We start from the raw sequence: 12564 nt of genomic DNA, 5'->3' as shown, positions 1-12564 counted from the left end.
GTTTTGTCGTTCGATAAGACTTATTAAACAGTATAGTACTAGATTGCTCAACAAGTTTTGTCGTTCGATAAGACTTATTGAACAGTATAGTACTAGATTGCTCAACAAGCTTTGTCGTTCGATAAGACTTATTGAACAGTATAGTACTAGATTGCTAAATAAGTTTTGTCGTTCGATAAAAGTTATTGAACGATACTACATTGAACAGTACTATTCAAAAAGTTCCATCGAACGACGAAACTCATTGAACAACTTATCATTTATCATTACTTCTTTGTGGTCAATTTTATACAGCTTTGCAATTCATATTGTATTCAACTCTGATGCAAAAAGACCTATTACCTTTGTCGTCATTATTAAATAGAGAACGTGCTTAAAATGCAATATAGTTCGGAAAGTCATTTCGTTCTTTTTGGTGAAAATGAAACACGATTTTCTTAGAGTCTATAAACATTTTATTAAATTTCTCCATTTTGGAAAACGAAATGACTTTCCGAACAACCCAATAGTTTACTGATAGCTACACCATTCAACGCCTAATCTATGAAAATCTTATTTGTGTGAATGTTTGGTCTCAGGCAACGTTTTCTATTCAGTTTGGTTCTGTAAATATTTTAAGTAAATATTATCATTATGTCTGTCTATATAAGATAGTACCTTGATTAGCTGACTACTTTTGATACCACAAATTAGATGAAAAGCATTGTTAGAAACGAATCATCTAGATTAATAAACCTCTTCATAAATTAGATATTAAACGGTGTAGCTATCGGTAAATTAGAACTCAGGAGAAATATTTAAGCAAAAGTTAATAATTACACACCAACTTCATTAAATGCATTCCAAAAAATAGCTAGAGCTTCTACGACAATAGTTACACGAAAACTAGGCAATTAGGTTTTATTTATCCAAAGTAGACACAAGGATTGTAGCTCATACGATCACACTTAATGAAAAGGTATTCAAAGTGTCCAACTAAATAGGTTCCAGCTTATAAATATTATCATTATGTCTGTCTACATAAGACAGTTCCTTGATTTTATTAAATTATATATTCTCCATTTTGGAAAACGAAATCACTTTCCGAACAACCCAATACTTTTTGGTTTTAGTTGTTTTCTATCAATTCACACATCGGTATTAAAAGTACCAATGATGTTCAACATGTAGATGTTAATGACTTTTTCGCAGCCATCAAAAAAAAAGATGTTCAATCTTTTTGAAATCATTTTTTGAAATCGTTAAAAAAAGGTGTTAACGATTTTATAAGTAAATGTAAAATGTTAATGTAAAGAGTGACTTTACTAAATGTGTTCGAAGTATTACCTGAGCGTGTATCTTTTTAATAGTGATCTTTGGTCGTCTCTCCTCGAGGGGTGCTTCATTCTTGTACCATTTGATCTTGGTTGGTGGAGGATCACCAACAACCTCGCATCGCATGTGAGCGACACCACCAGCGTCTTTCGAAATGTTTGTCAAAGTGTGTATGAACTTTAATGTACCACTTTTAGCCCCAGATACAGCCTCCATGTCAGTCCTGTAAATAAAATAAAAATTTGGGTAACATGAAAAGAATAAAAACTTTAAAACACTATCATATGAAATAAGATACTTTTAATTTACATAATCTTGATACCACTGTAAGAGTAAACATTATTGCACATTTTATCTACTTTTAGTTGTTCTGATTACACATATTAAAGAAGCAACAAGAAACGAGCTTCACTTTTCTGAACAATATCTTTTCTCCAAATTTTTTACCTATATAGTATTTTACAGAACCTTAAATTATGGTAAAATATTGTCACCATTCCAGTAATAAATATTTTAAAAACTATTCGCGATTTATCCAAATTAAAACTGTGTCAATGAATTAAAAGATTTGTTACATTATTATGGAAACAAACCTTTTAGAAGATTTCTGTCAATATAGATCACTAAAGTATTGTAAATTTATAAATATTACTGCTAGTGCAAAATAGTACTGCTTTGATGCAAAATATAGAAAATCTTTCAATTATTTCCCATATGAAAAATGTAGTGAAACGATGAGTAGGAATTTTTCCTGGTTTCTCTAACAGAGAAATTTGAGCATCGACTCAATCGATGTCGATAAGTACTTTCTGAACACCCGGAGAGTAGACTCATTGCAATGTATGACATGTACGACATGTTGTCGCGCGAAATTGACCAAAAAACATTCAGGACGCAGGTTAAATTTTTTATCACCTGACGGTTTACATGCTCCGTTTAGCATGATTACAGGCGTAGAAGCGCGTAACATATGAAAATTCAACGATTATTATGCTTGTACCTGCATTTTTATAACGTGTGGGCTGCTTCCTTGGGAAAATGTTTTCCTGTGGTGTTCAGACCTTATTACGACACATATTACAGATATACATTATGAGGTACAGTATCGTTCAAGAATATCTATTTGTTAAATTCCACACCACAGTTTCAATTCTTTTATTTAATAAATCAAACGTAGCAAACAGAAAGTTGTTAATATTTATAAAAACTGTGAAAAAATGAAACCTTTGTAAAATATCGCTCTTACTTTACGAGATTTGTAAATATTTCAAAAATTGACACGGGAGAAAAAAGTTTAATCATTGAGAAACCATAAGATAGGGATATACATGATAATACATTTTTTAGGAAAGATAAAATTTGATTACTCTCTCTACCGGCTGATCTTACGAAAGATAAAATTTGATTACTTTTTTTACAGCCAGTCTAAATACCTCCTATATAAAGTGAACTATATCTACTATATCCTACGGGATATTTTTATGTCCCATACTCCAAGAATGTTCAAATATTTCTATGAAAATGATGCACCCTATGAACAAAATTTATTCCACGTTCTATATTTACTTTTTCATAAAGCATTTAATAACTACTTTTTTAGAAAATTTCCCCATTGACGTAGAATGCACAGTACATTCTTTCACAAAACAAGCACACTTGTATATTCTTTAATAACAGTAGTATAAAGTATATTTAAGACTACTATACTCGAAGATTAAATAACGATCGATTAATAATAAATTTAGTCTTTAATGGACTCATCAGTAATGTATCAATATATGTATCGTTTAGTAATGACTCGACGTATTTGTGTTTTCAAGAAATGTTCCAAGGTGGATCAGTATTTTCCACTTTTAATTTATTATATATTACCAGTGACGATCATTTAATCGAAAAATATTGAAACCATAATTCAATCAAGTGTTTAAATGGAATACATTTAACGTTGCTCGTACCATTATTTATCGTGAAAATATGAGATAACCAGCGATCAAATAAATTACAACCAAGGGACACGGACCCTGCCAGTGTCCTTGATTGATTTTTAAGGAACGATGATCCTACGTTAGATGCCCTCGAGGTTTCTGTTACCTCCCACATGCAGATCGATAGCCGGAGTAATTTCATCCAGGCTTGCTGCTAACAATGTAACATTAAAATGGGGATCATTAAAGGAACTGGATTTTATCAGGGACAGCCAGTGAGAGTTCCAAGTGATTGACAAAGGAATTTTGATTAAGTCAATGATCCAGGGATATTGGAAGAGGATCCTGGAACCGAACTCTCCAAGTATCTCTCTTTTGATCTTTGTTTCAGTTAAATATATTTTAAATCTGGCGTTTTCCTAGTACTGTACAATTTTAATTTGTTATAATCTTCTTAATATAATTTTGATTATCGTTATCCCAATTTACCGATAGCCCACCGACATTTTTAATTCAAAGTCTGAATTTGTTTAGCTCACTAGTGCTTTAGGTATTGCAAAGTTTAAAAATAATTTCAAATCTTATTAAGTGCTATACCATTTCAGCTCAATACAATGATCTCATTAATACGAAATTCAATTATGAAATTTCTTTTTGGCAATTGTATCTTTCTAAGTTATTTTTTTTACCAAAACTGTAAAAAAACCTTTTTCAATGTTTTATTAGTATTTTTTTCAGTACAGACATTCGATCACGTTTCATTATTCATCATTTGACACGAAACGCAAGTTTTTTTATGTTTTTAATGATTTCAGTTCTGTACTCTTTGTGGGCTACTATTATTCTTCTACCACAGTGTTTTGTTTAATTTAAAATTCAATTTAAAACTAATTTAAAGTAAAGTAATTTTGTTCAATTTAAAAACTTGACCAATATTTGTTTAGCTAATTATTCTTCTAGGTAGAACTTGAAGTATTTTAACAAATTTAAATTTAAAGAGTTGTTTGGTCCATATAATTTATTGTTAGAATACTTTAGTAAGACATTGAATCTAGAAATATTTCGAATAAAGAATCATCAGTGACCTATAAACTTATCTTTAGTATTTTACCTCGTCCCTGACTGTAGGAACAACTTTTTTTTGTTTCATATACATATTCTCCATCACGTGGCTTTTTAACAAGATAAGTAACTAACTACTTTCACTCAAGTACTCCAAAGAATTTTTAGCAAAACTTTCCAAGGAATGATCGCGTTTCCAATATGCTCGTGCAACTATTCCTTTTTCATTTATTAATCATATTAACAATTGCAAAGATCGCATTATGGTAAATCATTTTTAGTTAATAAATCAGTAATAAACTACCTTGACTCAAGTACTCCAAAGAATTCTTGGTAAAACATTCCAAGGAATGATTGTTACCAATATACAAATGCTCGTACAGCTATTGTTTTTTCATTTCTTAATTATATTAACGCTTTCAAAGATCGTATTATGGTAAATCATTTTTAGTTAATAAATCAGTACTAAACTACCTTGACTTAAGTATTCCAAAGAATTTTTAGCAAATCATTCCAAGGAATGATCGTGTTACCAATATACAAATGCTCGTACAGCTATTCCTTTTTCATTTCTTGATTATATTAACAGTTGCAAAGATTGCATTATGGTAAATCATTTTTAGTTAATAAATCAGTAATAAACTACCTTGACTTAAGTATTCCAAAGAATTCTTAGCGAAATTTTCCAATGAATGATCACATTACCAATGTACGAATGCCCTACAGTTCTTCACTACATTAACGCTTACAAAGATGGTATTATGGTAAATTATTTCCAGTAATTAAATAGCAATGCACAAGTATAATATAGCAGACGTTTGGTCCCATAATTGGAGTTCCTTTCCCTTCGTTCGGACTCTTCAATGACTCGAACATGGAAGTCAGCAACGAACGTCTCGAAACCGTTTCGCCACACCACAAGATACTGTCCAAGTGCATCGAGGAGGATGCTGCAACGAATCGAGAGGAAATTGCTCGTGGAAGTTTTAATCAATTGTGACTTCCGGTCGATCGCGACCAGGGTAGGAAGTAATCGTGATATTCGACCAATATAAATCCGAGGGGGCGTATGTTGTCGCCTGGACGCTGCGACTGGAATATTAAGTATGAATATGTTAATGGAGTGGCACCCTATTCTTCTCATTCTCTGGCGTTGCGCGGGGAAATAATGCATACCGTGGGGACTTTCCCTTATCGCGGTGGTGATATACGATCACCGGGGTCGCGCTATTTACCGGAGTGTTTCTGGAAATGGACTGCCCAAGATTTCAGTCTTTTTTCCTGTCACGCGAGTCTCTCATGCATACTCGTGGAAACGTTAATTCACTTCGCGTGATTTATTCAGGAAATCGTCGTGACGACAACTCGTCGAGGGAAATTTACTTCACCATTGAAGACACGGATTTTTGGGAAATGAAGAGAGCAGAATAACTTGCATTTACAAGGTGGTTGGTAGTGAGTGGAGGTTGGTGGCGAGTAGAGTTTAAGTGAATAGATGAGTATGATGACAACTTTTTGAGAAAAATTTACTTCACCATTGAAGACACGGATTTTTGGGAAATGAAGAGAGCAGAATAACTTGCATTTACAAGGTGGTTGGTAGTGAGTGGAGGTTGGTGACGAGTAGAGTTTAAGTGAATAGATGAGTATGATGACAACTTTCTGAGAGAAATCTACTTCACCATTGAAGACACGGATTTTTGGAAAAAGAAAAGAGCAGAATAATTTGTATTCACGAGGTGGTTACATCCGCGAGTAGAGTTTAAGCGAATAGATGAGTATGATGACAACTTTCTGAGAAAAATTTACTTCACCATTGAAGACACGGATTTTTGGGAAATGAAGAGAGCAGAATAACTTGCATTTACAAGGTGGTTGGTAGTGAGTGGAGGTTGGTGGCGAGTAGAGTTTAAGTGAATAGATGAGTATGATGACAACTTTCTGAGAGAAATCTACTTCACCATTGAAGACACGGATTTTTGGAAAAAGAAAAGAGCAGAATAATTTGTATTCACGAGGTGGTTACACTCGTGAGTAGAGTTTAAGCGAATAGATGAGTATGATGACAACTTTTTGAGAAAAATTTACTTCACCATTGAAGACACGGATTTTTGGAAAAAGAAAAGAGCAGAATAATTTTTATTCACGAGGTGGTTACACTCGTGAGTAGAGTTTAAGCGAATAGATGAGTATGATGACAACTTTTTGAGAAAAATTTACTTCACCATTGAAGACACGGATTTTTGGAAAAAGAAAAGAGCAGAATAATTTGTATTCACGAGGTGGTTACATCCGCGAGTAGAGTTTAAGCGAATAGATGAATATATCGATATACTCGGTTAGTTGTTTTAGGTTAGAATTTATCTTGAAATTGCGGTCGATGTATCAGAAATAGCAAGAAACGAGTTATTGTAAGTTGGGATTTATTTTATAATCTTGAACGATGTATCAGAAGTGGCAGAAAATAAGGAGATGTTTTAGGTTAGAATTTCTAATTATTATGCACATTATCATGTATGCGAGGTAACGTTTGAAGTAAAGTTTGAACACGTAAATATTCAATGAGAAAAGTCGTTGGATGAGGGCGTCAAGGTCATTTCCAAGTCACTTACAATTTTCGTTCTACAGCCTGATAGATACAATAATAACTACAAATTACGAAAATTCTGAATTATTATTATTTCGTAATAATTATAAAACTTACAATCGTTACAATTTTCCCAAACCACAGCTTTGTTGTTATATAAAATAATATTAGTTTCGAGATCATATTTCGTTTGATTTACGTTCTTTCATTTCCAAATTATCCAGCAAAAATCGTTACAATGTTCCCAAACCACAGCTTTGTTGTTATATAAAATAATATTAGTTTCAAGTTTATATTTCGTTCGATTTACGTTCTTTCATTACCAAATTATCCAGCAAAAATCGTGACAATGTTCCCAAATCACAGCTCTATTGTCATACAAAATAATATTAATTTCGAGTTCATATTTCGTTCGATTTACGTTCTTTCATCTCCAAATTATCTAACAAAAATATGCTAACCTAATCCATTCAAAACAAATCTATCGCCTATCCTTGAAAAAAATGCAAAAAGTCTTGAAACAACCTCGTCACGTCCACCTAATCATATATCTCCATATAACACTCAGGTATCTCCCTCGATAATAGTTTGGACCAACTTAGTTTTCGAAACGTAACGAAATATAGTTACGTGTCCACCTAATCATATATCTCCATATAACACTCAGGTATCTCCCTCGATAATAGTTTCGACCAACTTAGTTTTCGAAATGCAACGAAATATAGTTACGTGTCCACCTAATCATATATCTCCATATAACACTCAGGTATCTCCCTCGATAATAGTTTCGACCAACTTAGTTTCCGAAACGTAACGAAATATAGTCTCGTGTACAAATTAAAACAGTTTCTTAACAAAAAATATAAAAAGTAACGTTACATCGTTTCATTGTCGATGAGTACAAACTGTTCCAAGGGTAATTTCGTTGCTTGAAATCGTTATCAGAGTTCGCTCATGAAATCCTATACCCTTTAACGTTCAAGCCACCCTGTATACGAACTTCTTCATTGACACAACGCAGCCGAATCGCGACAATGAGCGACGATTATGCAGGAGGCTTCTGAAACACGCATGTCAGATACACACCAGTTCGCTTTTCGAGCGAAACGTTCGGTGGCAAACGAAGAACGCAATGGAACGGGTTGTTGCATCGGGCAATTGTTGGCCCCGCGATTAATTAAACTCCGCGTCAGTGGAAATTTGTTCGTTTGCTTCTTTGTTCGCTGCGCGGCCTATTCGACCGTGCCAATTTGAACAACAACGTGTGCTCGGGACTTCTTTCATGTTTTATAACGAGCGCGTGAAATTTCGTGGGGAGGGGAGTGGGTGGGAAAAAAAAAAAAAGTTTACCACCCCCACGTGGAAACGGTTAATTGAATTTCGTCAGGTTCCTGCGACCTCCCAGGACTTTCCAGGCAATTTGAAATTCAATCGAACACCGAATTCGATCGAATTAAACTTCTACCGGGCATCGCGTCGTTTCGTATTTCTTTGTGCAGTTTGCAGAAAGTTTCCTTCGGTGTTCGGGCTTTCGAATAGTTACTGTTCGTTGTCGAGTATTCACTAGTGGCAGAAAAATGTTTCTCGTAATGGACGATTATGTACAATAATGATACACGAGCGAGTGTTACGTAAAATATAAACATTGGTTACGTTTACAGATACAGTGGCCGCAGAAAGGTATCGTGACACTTTATAATTCAGACACGGAGATAACGATACCGATGGCGAATCTTTGTAATTATTTTTAATTATTTACATGTATTCGAAGAGAATTTTTGATGTTTTTATTAGACGGCTACGATAAAAGGAAGAAAACCTGGATCGAAACATAGGTACACCAGTCGGAGAACAAATTTTTCCACAAAATTTTACCCATTTATAATAGGTACCAACCGATGAAAAGCCACTTCGTCGTTATGCACAATGTCTCGCACAGAACGCTAATGAGAGTTTTCATAGCATAATATGGCATAAGTACCCAAAGGATATTTCCCATCTAAATATAATATCTTATTGAGTCCGCGGTCGCAGTCAGTGAGTACAACGAGGGATGCAATAAAACCGTATTGGAGACAATGGAATTCAAATGAGCGAATATTCATTGAAAATTGTTGAACAATATCGTAGGAAACGAGTACGCTGGTATGAGAATAAAGGCAAGATATATGCAAGTAAGGAAGATTAAACGAATGGAACAATTAGAAAATGAACAGGCCTTGTACGAGGACGAAGGTCTAATATATTATATTATACAAAGTATATTTGTATTCAGTTGCAATTTATCTTGCATCGTAAATCAACGATCAAGCTGTATTGGTAAGTAATTAATGTTAAAATTGAAACAACTCAAAAACGGAGTTTTTGAGATGAAATTTCGTACACGGTTTGTGTGTGTGAATATCGAAGAGAATACCGTATGAATTTTTCAATCTGATAATTTGAATAAAGAAATTTGTTTTATCGACGAACGAGTAATTCGTTGGGAAATTTATTTTTCGAAAAAGGAGTCTTTTACAAAATTAATTTTTCAGAAAAGGAATTTGTTGGGAAATTTGTTTTTCGAAAGAGCAGTCTTTTACAATATTAATTTTTCAGAAAAGGAATTTGTTGGGAAATTTATTTGTCGAAAAAGCAGTCTTTCAAAAAATTAATTTTTCAGAAAAGGAATCAGCTGGAAAATTAATTTCTCAGAAAAGGAATTTGTTGTAAAATTAATTTTTCGAAAGAGCAGTCTTTTAAAAAATTAATTTTTCAGAAAAGGAATTTGTTGGGAAATTTATTTTTCGAAAAAGTAGTCTTTTACAAAATTAATTTTTCAGCAAAGGAATTTGTTGGGAAATTTATTTTTCGAAAAAGTAGTCTTTTACAAAATTAATTTTTCAGCAAAGGAATTTGTTGCGAAATTTATTTTTCGAAAAATTAGTCTTTCAAAAAATTAATTTTTCAGAAAAGGAATCTGCTGGAAAATTAATTTCTTAGAAAAGGAATTTGTTGGGAAATTTATTTCTCGAAAAAGCAATCTGCTAAAAAATTAATTTTTCAAAAAAGGAATTTGTTGTAAAATTAATTTTCGTGCAATTCAATTCGGCGTGAAAAATCATATGAAAATGAATATCGTCAAAATTTTGTATCGAAAATCACCGGTGGTTGATTTTCACCGGAATGTCGCGCTGTAACCTCGAGAAACATTGAAATTCGCGTTATGCACCCTACTCTCCGTCGCTGTCGATCGTCTCATGAGCGTTGTGTCTTTACTTTAAAAACAATTTGACCGCAAGGTCACGTACACTGGAAACTACCCTTGCGCGAGAAGCCAATCATCGAGTTTGCCGAGGTAGGCTTGTGTACGTGTCTGCCCTTAAATGTACGAACACGCGTGTAACCGTGTATCAAGGCGTGTTTACACGGTGGAACGTGATTGCACACGGGCGCAGGGAGTAACTAACCTCACCGGTTATTGAATATAAATCAAGCTATGATCGGTAAGTCACCGGCAAGTTCTAGAGCACCTGTGGCCTCCAGCGTTGACCGTTCTTGACGCAACGACTGGCTTCAATTGTTAATGATACCGCGTGCTGGGGATGGCAGGGGGTTGTTTCATTACGGAAAGCAATTTCTGCCCAATGTCTGCGCAGCATTTCATCTGTTAGCTCGGATGCTTGTATAAATAAAATTGTTTTAACCGATACACGGTAGTCTGAAAAAGTAAATGGAACAATTTTGCGGTAAAGAGCGAATAAAGACAAAAATCAATATAATCGAAAAGGCAAGCTCCATGGAAATGGAACCAAATACGAGGAAAGGGTTACTTCAAATGGAAGTTTTGTTTGAATTTTCTGTAAAAGTTTGTTTTCATATTGGACACGTGTATTTTTCATTTTAATGGAGAATTGAGATCATACTATGGAACTAGAATTGTATTTTACAATTTTGGTTTTACTCAGGAGTGGGAGTAAAATTGACGAAATACTTTAGAAAATCCAATTCGTTGAAATTGAAAGAATCATCATCTATTGGTATTTGTTTGAAAGTGGGGTAATTGAAGAATTTATGACCGAAAGAGACATATTTAAATGGAAAAATGTTACGATTATGGCACGTTAAACACTAAAGTAACGTAGTGATTTATTTTAGAAAATATTTTGTTTAAGATCTACCGAATTAACAATTACTCCAAATGCAACCGAAAAAAGGCTATTACCGAGTCTCGATACAAGTATGAATCACCATTTCGTGTAAAGTAAAACGTTACATTATTTTATTTTTCGATTAACGTACAGTGATGTGTAATATTTTCACTGTAAATAACTGTTTGATAGCAATGTATCAAGAGACATGGAAAAACGCTGACTCAAGCAAGTGGAACGGACGTGACTGGACAAATTTTTACTCTCGTGCCCGGTAAATCGATTCGAAGTGGCGATTTTAATAAATTTTCTCAAAAAATTGCTCTATAACGTATCGCGTGTGATCAATTTCTCAATTTATTCTCAACGTTTACATACTATTCATACAATGTTTATATTGATCGCGTTTCAATCCTTCGTCGAAATTTTTGTTCGATTTCTTCAAAACGAAAAAAATGACCCATATCCCTCGCCAAAAAGAAATTATACATCGTGTGTATATTAAATAAGAGATTTTCCTAAGTGTCTCAAAATTTTAATAACATTTTTTTAACATTTGGAATGATAAAAAATGACGTCCGGAAATAATGCTGACCGTGTCAGTGAAAAGTAAATTTTCCCAAGAGGTAGTTAAAATTAGGTATTTATTTTTGAGCGTTAGGATTTGAAAGTCGATCATTTTCGAACCAGAAATCGTAAATCGATGCTTCGCGAGCTCCACGATGCGATTTGTAAATTTTTCGATCAGCCGTCTCTTCGTCTCGGTCGATTTTATGCATCACCATTAAGGGATTATTGAATTACCGGGGACAAAAAGTTCTGGCCGGGAAGTTTTGTAAAATTGAAATCACCGGTGCATGCGTCAACGACGTTCCGGTGGTTTTCGACGTCAAACGACACGAACGAAATTAACAGCGTCCACAAAATACGCGGAGGAAAAGGGGGAAGAAAAAGAGGGCCAAAAAAGGGTTCACGTTTCCTCTGTATTTACCATGCAAAGTTCCTCCATGCATTTTGAGGAGGCGTTTATCAGCCGTGCGCAGACGAGGGACTTCCACTTTTATAACAACAAACGAAAAAGTCTTAATAAAAATGTAAAAATTGCAAGTAACGGGGACGTAATACGTTTAATTAAAATTCAGAATTGTAAAGCGGAAATACGTTTTTACGAGTACCAGCGAATACATAAAGTTTAGGCGGAGCGTAGATGTTATAGAGAGAAATGTAGGAGGGCCTCTCGAAATAACTTACATTTCAATTAACTATTGATTTTATGGAATAACGGTAAAGGGAAAATTATTCTACCATTTTACGTAAAGTCGTTATTGTTTTTGCAGTAGTGTGTTCTTTATGTGGTAGTACGTTAGGTAAAAAAAAAATGTATTTCACGATACGCGATACAATTCTGTGAGTCAAGATTCGAAATAATTTTAGATATTTCAAACACGATGAAATACTATTGTAAATTAGGAACGAAACGCATTGAGCGTTTATTGTTCGTACCATTCGTAACTTCGCGTGACTTTGAATACAATTCTGTCCTGCA

The 12564-nt window shown here is 34.0% G+C and overlaps 1 protein-coding gene across 1 annotated transcript in view; it reads right to left on the bottom strand.

The window, feature by feature from the left end:
- Positions 1-12564, bottom strand: part of Ror (tyrosine-protein kinase transmembrane receptor Ror) — a 176976-nt gene that overhangs the window by 75839 nt on the left and 88573 nt on the right. The window contains exon 3 of the mRNA XM_076307421.1: positions 1327-1537. Coding sequence (XP_076163536.1) covers positions 1327-1530 — 204 coding nt within the window. The 5' untranslated portion in view covers positions 1531-1537. The remainder of the gene's footprint in view (positions 1-1326; positions 1538-12564) is intronic.

This window comes from Ptiloglossa arizonensis, chromosome 3 (assembly GCF_051014685.1).
Source record: "Ptiloglossa arizonensis isolate GNS036 chromosome 3, iyPtiAriz1_principal, whole genome shotgun sequence".
Lineage (NCBI taxonomy): Eukaryota > Metazoa > Arthropoda > Insecta > Hymenoptera > Colletidae > Ptiloglossa > Ptiloglossa arizonensis.
Note: the sequence above shows the minus strand (reverse complement) of the source record. Positions and strands in the feature narration are given on the sequence as shown.